This window comes from Triticum aestivum, chromosome 4A, assembly GCF_018294505.1.
Source record: "Triticum aestivum cultivar Chinese Spring chromosome 4A, IWGSC CS RefSeq v2.1, whole genome shotgun sequence".
NCBI classification, from domain to species: domain Eukaryota; kingdom Viridiplantae; phylum Streptophyta; class Magnoliopsida; order Poales; family Poaceae; genus Triticum; species Triticum aestivum.
In genome coordinates, this window is record NC_057803.1 from 571,828,793 (window position 1) to 571,838,803 (window position 10,011).

General features: G+C 49.6%; 1 protein-coding gene across 1 annotated transcript; it reads right to left on the minus strand.

Annotated features, from left to right (window-relative positions):
• Positions 1–2,770: 2,770 nt before the first annotated feature.
• LOC100682464 (uncharacterized) lies at positions 2,771–3,665 on the minus strand. The gene is made up of 3 exons (XM_044504686.1): positions 3,325–3,665; positions 3,109–3,236; positions 2,771–3,008 (listed from the first exon to the last, which is right to left on the minus strand). Exons 1-3 carry the CDS (start codon positions 3,612–3,614, stop codon positions 2,929–2,931), a joined length of 498 nt encoding a protein of 165 aa, XP_044360621.1. The 5' UTR covers positions 3,615–3,665; the 3' UTR covers positions 2,771–2,928.
• Between the last annotated feature and the right edge of the window lie 6,346 nt (positions 3,666–10,011).

Sequence of the window (10,011 nt, forward strand, 5' to 3'; positions counted from 1 at the left end):
AACGAGGAGCTAAAGGCAGAACAAATATTTCCTCAAGTTCTATCGACCACCGATACAACTCTACGCACGCTTGATGTTCGCTTTACCTAGAACAAGTATGAAACTAGAAGTACTTTGTAGGTGTTTTTGGATAGGTTTGCAAGATAATAAAGAGCATGTAAATAAAAAGTAGGGGCTGTTTAGGTAAAGACACAACTAGGTTAGTTTTAATATAGAGCTTTTTGTTACGAGAAAGTTATTTGTTCCTAAGCAATAGATAACTAGACCGGTAATCATTATTGCAATTTTATATGAGGGAGAGGCATAAACTAACATACTCTCTCTACTTGGATCATATGCACTTATGATTGGAACTCTAGCAAGCATCCGCAACTACTAAAGTTCATTAAGGTAAAACCCAACCATAGCATTAAAGCATCAAGTCCTCTTTATCCCATACGCAACAATCCCCTTACTCGGGTTTGTGTTTCAGTCACTCACGCAACCCACTATAAGCGAATCATGAACGTATTGCAACACCCTACAACGGGGATCCCTCACGCTTGCACGACACGGAGAGCACCATAGGACAGCACCAATAGAAAAACATGCAACTCAAACCAATCACGATCATCAAATAACCCATAGGACAAAACGGATCTACTCAAACATCATAGAATAACCATACATCATTGAGAAATAATATATAGCGTTGAGCACCATATTTAAGTAGAGATTACAACGGGTAAAAGAGGGGTTACACCACTGCATAGAGGGAGGAATAGTTGGTGATGATGGCGGTGAAGTTGTTGGTGAAGATTGCGGTGATGATGATGGTCCCCGGTGGCACTCCGGTGCCACCGGAAGCGAGGGGGAGAGAGCCCCCCTCCTTCTTCTTCTTCCTTGACCTCCTCCCTAGATGGGAGAAGGGTTTTCCCTCTGGTCCATGGCTCCATGGCGTGGGAGGGGCGAGAGCCCCTCCGAGATTGGATCTGTCTTCTCTGTTTTTGCGTTCTCAAATTCTACCCTTTCATCGTTTCTTATATTGCCGGAGATCCATAACTCCGATTGGGCTGAAATTTTAACACGATCTCTATCCGGATATTAGTTTTCTTACGGCGAAAGAAGGGCATCAACCGCCTTACGGGGTGGCCACGAGGGTCAGGGGCGCGCCCCTGCCTCGTGGCCCCCTCGAGTATCGTCTCGCGTGGATTTTTCTTCACAAAAATCATATGTATTCCAAAAAAAATCTCCGTCAATTTTTATTCCGTTTGGACTCCGTTTAATATGGATATTCTGTGAAACAAAAAAACATGCAACAAACAGGAACTGACACTGGACACTGGATCAATATGTTAGTCCCAAAAATAGTATAAAATTGCCAAAAATATATAAAAGTTGTAGAATATTGGCATGGAACAATCAAAAATTATAGATACAACGGAGACGTATTAGGGCAGGCCGGTGCTTCGGCGCACGGTGGCGCGACTCTGATGGAGATGGCGCGGCGTCGGGGGTTGCGGGCGGTGGCGGCCTCGTCGGCCGATGTGCTGCAGCATGATGACAGGGGTTGTCCGGATCCTTCGAGGTCCGGCCAGGCCTATGCGGGCCTGATAAGCTCCTGTCGTCCCATCCGGTCGGCTCCACGACAGCGATGGTGGTAGTCCCCACCCGTCGACTGAGTGGCGAATGCCCCCGAGCCCGTTGGCTCTTCGTCCCTTTCCCAGGTCTCGTGTCGGTGGCTCAGAGAGGCGGCATTGATGGTTCGATGACCGTGATGGCACATGTTGATGGGCGGCAGTTTTGATGGTGCACTTCTGATTGTTTGGGGTGGTGGTGGTCGTTTGGGTGGGAGAAATCCCTGGTGGCTCGTCCATCATCAACGCGATGACACCGTCATACCTTCCCTTCCCATTGCCCTCTACGTACAGAAAGAAAAACCCTTGGACTTGTTCGGACAACAATGGCGTCGTTGTCGCATTCCTTCCTGAAGATGCTGCCCAGTACGTGACGCCTCGACCTTCCCTTCCCATTGCCCTCTACGTACAGAAAGAGAAACCCTTGGACTTGTTCGGACAACAATAGCGTCGTTGTCGCATTCCTTCCTGAAGATGCTGCCCAGTACGTGACGCCTCGACCTTCCCTTCCCATTGCCCTCTACGTACAGAAAGAGAAACCCTTGAACTTGTTCGGACAACAATGGCGTCGTTGTCGCATTCCTTCCTGAAGATGCTGCCCAGTACGTGACGCCTCGAAGTGCTAGAAGCGCGGCTGCAGTGGCGTCATCGTCACATTCCTTCCTGAAGGTACTGCTCAGTGACATTCCTTCCTTCCTGAAGGTACTACTGCTCAGTACGCGATGCCTCGAGGTGCTAGAAGTACGGTGGTACTGGTACTTCTTCGGAGGATGCAGCGGTTACGCACCCGGCCATCTTTGTTTTGTCGATATGTGGTTGTTGGCATTTATTTCTCTCTTTATCTCATTTTTTTTTCTTTCTTGGAAACCCCTTTTTCTTACAAGGGATATATGCCAGTTCTATTTAGGGTTCATGTTTGAAGTGTAATTTGCTGTCTGACACAATCCAACGCAATCCAGGAGAGAGTAGCTCTCTATGTCCGACACCGTCTGGTCTGATATAGGCGCAGGCAGGTGAACATTTTGATTATTGAGAACACAGAAATGTCAGCACACAGCTGAGCCTTAAACACTCGTCCTAGCGAATTTCTCCTCGCACACAAGCAGCACGAGCACAAGCAAATCAAGTCAGCACGCACGCACGCACATATAAGCTTCTTGCAGAATAAGCTTACAACCAGTACTAATTTCACATCACAGCGAACTTCAGTAGCAGCCTGACACCTCATGGCGACCAAACAAAGCGAACTAAACACTGAACATCTACCATAATCCAAATTATTGATTCCCACCTAGCAATCTAGACTTTCATCCTAGGTCGCGTGCTTGTCGTCCTTGAGATGGCGCGCCTTCTCCTTCTCCTTCACCTCCGATCCCTGCGACTTGTCATACTCTGCGCACATGAAAACGCGGATCAATTCACCACTCGCACCATGCCACCATCACAGATGCTAGAACCCTAAGATTGTTCAAAATACAGATAAATAGGTTACCAGGATGGTTGGGGTGCACTTCGGTCCCAGGGTTGAGCACCGGGTCGTTCTGGCCGTAGACCCCTCCGAACCCCTCCTCGTCCGACCTCGTCGAGTACCCCTCCCCGAACGAGTGGGTCATCACGTCCCTGCGCCACACCAACACACCGGACACCGTCAAGTTTCCGGCCAACTCCTCAACGGGAGGGGAGGACAAGCTGGTGCAGAGAAATTTACCCGTGAGCAGTGGTGGTCTTGTGCACGTCGTCGCCCTGCTGTCCCCCCGCCGGCGCGTGGGGCTTGTGCTGCTGCTGCTGCTTGCTCGGGTCCATGCCGACGCCCTGGTCGCCTGGCACCGGCGCGGCGGCGTTCGACGTCGCGGAGACGCTCCTCCTCCCTACTTGCGCCGCCGCTGCGGGTGCCGCTAGTCCTCCTGCTGCGGCGCCGCCGCCTGTCTTCCCGCCGAACCGGCCGAGCGTGAAGCCGAGTGCTGTGCTGCCGCTGGTAGCGAGCCTGAGCGAGTACATGAGAGGAAACAGCTCGTCTGAAGACGGCGGTGGCTTCACAGCATCCGGCTGGGGCGAGGTTATAAGCGGTGGCTGGTGCTTGCGGTGGCGCGTCGCGAGAGTGGCACGTTGGGAGGTCGCCTCGAAAGCTCGGCGGATCGTGGCGCGCGCGCACGTCGGGGCCGCTTACACGCGCCGCTCTGGGACTGGTGAAAAGTCTGGCTGTGCCACCGTGACTCGTTGCATGCGCAGAGCAAAGGAGGCAGGCAAAGGGCAAAGTATAGGGACGTGTGCGTCTTCCAAAGAAAAATGGATCGGGACGCGTTGCTGTTTTCGACTTGGGAGGTTTCAAGACGGTGACACGTCTAGACTTTCCTCGCCAAACAACGAATGTCACGGTTTTGCCCCCTTTTCTACAAGGGAAACGTTTACAAACAGTGCGCCGGTCGAAGTGTTCGGCCGGTCGTGCGCGTGCGGCTCGATCTATTGACGATCGAAGCCCCTGCTCTAGCCACGCCATCGCACACGGGGATCAAACACGTGGATACTGGGGCCCAGTAAACCTGTGAATAGTTTGGTTTAGAACCATAGTTTCAATTTGGTTTTGCTGTTGGGCTGCTTTGGTTTGGCTGAAATGGGTTGAGCCCCTATTATAATTTGGTTTGGTGTGGGCTTTTGTAATTAATAGATTGGGTTGGTTTGGTCTGGACGGAGACAAACTGGTCTCAAACCGTTTTAGTCCATGGATAAAAAGTCAGCTCCTTAGGCAAGACCAGCGCTAGGTTTGACCTCACCCCGTTAGGCAAGACCAGCGTCATATAGCGACCAGTTTGACCTCACCCCGTTAGGCAAGACCAGCGCTAGGTTTAGATGCAGCCGCCGCCGTCGCAGACGAGCCACATGAGCATGCGTCCGCCCTGCCATCACCGAGATCTCCGGTGACAAAAGTCAGCTCCTTCATGCAGAACACGAGGAGCTCAGAGCCGAGGCCTTCGATGACGCTGTTGACAATGGAGATGCACGTTGTTGACAATGGAGATGGCAGTGAGCTCGACCTTGCCGATGTGGCCGACGGAGACGAAGCTGATGAGGAACTGGAAGACTCCCGTCAGGATCATGGCCAGCGTCTCCGCGGCCGGCGCCACCATCTGCTCTTTCGGTGCACACGCACAGACTACAAGCACACAGCAAGCTAGCCGCTGTTCGTACGTGCCTCGTATCTTTCGTAGTTCTGTATGTACAGGTTAAGTTTGGGGTTCAACGTTCCAGTTGCTGCTGAGTGACCCATGGTTTGAAACTTTGGGTTCAAACTGTATGTAGAAAATGGTCTGGATGGATTTGGCTTGAAAATACATACAGTTTGGGTTGGTTTGGATTGTAGTTTTTGCAATTTGGTCTGGTTTGGTTTGATCGCTGGACCTATACATGTATGGTTTGGCCTGGGTTTAGTTTGGATTACAAACTATTACCAGGTTTAGGGCCCAGGCACCGCCCGCGACCCGCTACATCTCTTCCTTATCACTTCGTTTAGCTGCGTCTTCCTCCCCCGCTTGTCGCCTCTGGTCTGTGCTGGATGCACCACTATCCATGGCCGCACGCAGCCATGGGGGCGCTCGTCTCCTTGTCCGCCGCACGCAGCCATGGGGTGCTCGTCTCCTTTGTCCGCCGCCTGCAGCCATGGACGCGCTCGTCTCCTTGTCCGCGACAGCTGGTTGCACGCCCTCTCCATGGCCACCGCAGCCAGGTTCGTTGTCGCCATGGACAAGCTGCAATCAGCCACGACAGCGGTGAGTCTGTGCTGAAACCGGTGGGGTATGCTGGAACCAGGTTTTTTGTTTGCTGGATCCACTCATTTGTTTTGCTACAACCCCTTTTTTTTGACGACCAAAAGTGACCCCTCAAGGTCCCCTGAAAGGGGTCACTGTTCGTTAGTGACTCCCCGGATACTGACAAAACAATGACAATTTTCATTGGGCCAAAATCACCTGTTACTATAAACCAGGAGTCCACAGTGACATGGCCAAAACCGGGCGCTGCTAGGGTGCAACTAATTAGCGGTACACTTACTAGTAGAAAACATGGCTTTTTGCTTTGAGCGTGTCAAGCCCATTAGTCCCGCTTCAATCAAAAACCGGGACCCATGGGGGGCATACGTCCCGGTTCGTGCGCCTAGGGGCCCGGCCGGGCCTCGGGAGGCATTTGTCCCGGTCTATGTGGACCCATTTATCCCGGTTCTAGGCACGAACTGGGACCAATGGGCCTCGCTCCTGGCCCACAGCCATTGATCCCGGTTCTTGCCTAGAACCGGGACAAAAGGGGGGCCTTTAGTCCCGGTTCCAGTCACGAACCGGGACCAATGAGTTGCCTATATATACCCCCTCGCCGGCGAGCAGAGCAGTCCACACTGCTCTGTTTTTTTGGCCGGCGAGGGAAGGACATTTGGATGCTCTAGCTCATCTCCTATGCATATGAGGTGTTCGATGAAATGCCCGAGCCACGCTAGTTAAGTTTTCTCCTCCCGAAGCTCGACCTCTGAGCTCCATTTTTCCTGAGATCTGTCCAGGTTTAGCAGTCCGTCACGCCTCGTCCCCGTCTTCACCGCCGTTGATCGCACGCGCCGATCTCGTCGCCGGCACCACCGTGGTGAGCCTCTTGTTCTTATCTTTTTTCTGAAAGAAAAAAATTCTTACTTTAGATAGATACTTGTCTAATTTTCTTACTTTTGACACACATAATTATATATAATGCACGCAGATGAATCAACAATGGATGTACGGCGACAGACACACCTCCGAGTACAATAAGGGCCTGCATAATTTTCTCGAAGTGGCTGAGGCAAACAAGTAGAATGGTTTTATGTGTTGTCCATGCCCTAATTGTGGGAATACGAAGTCTTACTCTGACCGGAAAATCCTTCACACCCACCTGCTTTATAGGGGTTTCATGCCACACTATAATGTTTGGACGAGGCACGGAGAAATAGGGGTTATGATGGAAGACAGCGAAGAAGAAGAGGACGATGACAACTATGTGCCCCCTGAATACGGTGATGCTGCAACGGGGGAAGCTGCTGAAGATTAAGAGGAACCAGACGATGTGCCCGATGATGATGATCTCCGCCGGGTCATTGTCGATGCAAGAACACAATGCGAAAGTCAAAAAGAGAAGCTGAAGTTCGATCGCATGTTAGTGGATCACAAAAAAGGGTTGTACCCCAATTGCGAAGATGGCAACACAAAGCTCGGTACCGTACTAGAATTGCTGCAGTGGAAGGCAGAGAATGCTGTGCCTGACAAAGGATTTGAGAAGCTACTGAAAATATTGAAGAAGAAGCTTCCAAAGGATAACGAATTGCCCGATAGTACGCACGCAACAAAGAAGGTCGTATGCCCTCTAGGATTGGAGGTGCAGAAGATACATGCATGCCCTAATGTCTGCATCCTCTACCGCGGTGCGTACGAGGATTTGAACGCATGCCCGGTATGCAGTGCATTGCGGTATAAGATCAGACGAGATGAACCTGGTGATGTTGACGACGAGCCCCCCAGGAAGAGGGTTCCTGCGAAGGTGATGTGGTATGCTCCTATAATACCATGGTTGAAACGTCTGTTCAGAAACGAAGAGCATGCCAAGTTGATGTGATGGCACAGAGAGGGCCGTAAGAAAGACGGGAAGTTGAGAGCACCCGTTGACGAGTCGTAGTGGAGAAAAATCGAGAGAAAGTACTGGGCTGAGTTTGCAGCTGACCCAAGGAACGTATGGTTTGGTTTAAGCGCGGATGGCATTAATCCTTTTGGGGAGCAGAGCAGCAATCACAACACCTGGCCCGTGACTCTATGTATGTATAACCTTCCTTCTTGGATATGCATGAAGTGGAAGTTCATTATGATGCCAGTTCATCCAAGGCCCTAAGCAACCCGGCAACAACATTGATGTGTACCTAAGGCTATTAGTTGAAGAACTTTTACAGCTGTGGAATGGAAACGGTGTACATGTGTGGGATGAGCACAAACATGAGGAATTTAACCTGCACGTGTTGCTGTTTGTAACCATCAACGATTGGCCCGCTCTCAGTAACCTTTTAGGACAGACAAATAAGGGATACCACGCATGCACACACTGTTTAGCTGACACCGAAAGTATATACCTGGACAAATACAGGAAGAATGTGTACCTGGGCCATCGTCGATTTCTTCCGACCAACCATCAATGTCGAAAGAAAGGCAAGCATTTCAAAGGCGAGGCAGATCACCGGAAGAAGCTCGCCATGCGTACCGCTGATCACGTACTTGCTATGGTCAATGATTTACATGTAATCTTTGGAAAGGGTCCCGGCGGACTAGCTGTTCCGAATGATGCTGAGGGATGCGCACCCATGTGGAAGAAGAAAACTATATTTTGGGACCTACCCTACTGGAAAGTCCTAGAGGCCCGTTCTTCAATCAATGTGATGCACGCGACGAAGAACCTTTGCGTGAACCTCTAGGCTTCTTGGGCATGTATGGGAAGACAAAAGATACACCTGAGGCACGGGAGGACCTGCAACGTTTGCACGAAAAAGACGGCATGCCTCCAAAGCAGTATGAAGGTCAAGTCAGCTACGCTCTTACCAAAGAAGAGAAGGAAATTTTCTTTGAATGCCTGCTCAGTATGAAGGTCCCGACTGGCTTCTCGTCGAATATAAAGGGAATAATAAATATGCCAGAGAAAAAGTTCCAGAACCTAAAGTCTCATGACTGCCACGTGATTATGAAGCAACTGCTTCCGGTTGCATTGAGGGGGCTTCTACCGAAAAACGTCTGAGTAGCCATTGTGAAGCTATGTGCATTCCTCAATGCAATCTCTCAGAAGGCGATCGATCCAGAAAGCATACCAAGGCTAAGGAGTGATGTGGCGCAATGTCTTGTCAGTTTCAAGCTGGTGTTCCCACCATCCTTCTTCAATATCATGAAGCACGTCCTAGTTCATCTAGTCGACGAGATTGTCATTCCGGGGTCCGTATTTCTACACAATATGTTCCCCTTTGAGAGGTTCATGGGAGTCCTAAAGAAATATGCCCGTAACCACGCTAGGCCAGAAGGAAGCATCTCCATGGGCCATCAAATAGAGGATGTCATTGGGTTTTGTGTTTACTTCATTCCTGGTCTTAAGAAGATAGGTCTCCCTAAATTGCGGTATGAGGGGATTGACTTCATTCCTGGCCTTAAGAAGATAGGTCTCCATAAATCGCGGTATGAGGGGAGAATGACTGGAAAAGGCATGCATGGAGGGGACTCAATAATATGCAGGGACGGGCATTCTTGGTCTCAAGCACACTACACAGTCCTACAGAACTCTACCTTGGTGACCCCGTATGTCGATGAACACAAGTACAATCTGCGCTCCAAACACCCGGAGCAGTGTGACGACTGGATTACATATGAACACATCAGGACTTTCAGAAGTTGGTTGGAAACACGTCTCAAAGGTGACAACACTGTTTGTGATGAGCTGTTTGTCCAGGGGACCATCTTCTACTGTATTGACTTACAAAGGATACGAGATAAATGGGAATACATTTTACACGATCACCCAAGATCAAAAGAGCACCAACCAAAACAGCAGTGTCCGCTTTGATGCAACAACCGAGAGGGGAAAGGACACACATTATGGTCATATGGGAACTTAACTACGGACATGATTTGAAGGTCCCTTTGTTTAAGTGCAAATGGGTCAATCTGTCAGGAGGCGGGGTACAGGTAGACCCACCGTACGGAATGACAACAGTGGATCTGAACAATCTTGGGTACACTGACGAACCATTCGTCCTAGCCAACGGTGTGGCACAGGTTATCTATGTGAAGGACATGTCTACCAAACCGGGAAAAAGAAAAGATAAGGAAGCGAATACATCATACGATGAGCCAAAGCGCCACATAGTTCTTTCAGGAAAAAGGGACATCGTGGGAGTGGAGGGCAAGACAGCCATGTCCGAAGATTATGAAAAGTTTCATGAAATTCCTCCCTTCAAAGTCAAGGCTAACCCAAGCATCCTGATAAACGATGAAGATTATCCATGGTTACGGCGCAATAAGCAAATGACACAACCAAAGAAAAAGTGAAGACTTTCTCTCCTAGTTCATTTGAAATGCATGTTGTAATAGACGAGTTTCTGGCGTTTTGTACACGAAGTGTATCCAGTTTTTGCCGTAACCCTCTCAACTTTTTAGTACATTCTATGTGGGTGAAATGATGATACCATGCCAACTTCCAACCTTTTCAGAGTTCATTTGAAATGCTTTTCAATTTCAGGATTTTATAGCTCAAAAAAATCAGTAAATGCATGAAAAATAACAAATGAAGTCAGAAAGGGTTGAAAATTGATGATATGGTTTTGAATGGTGCATTTTGAACACTGAAGATAAACCTCTAGTATTAC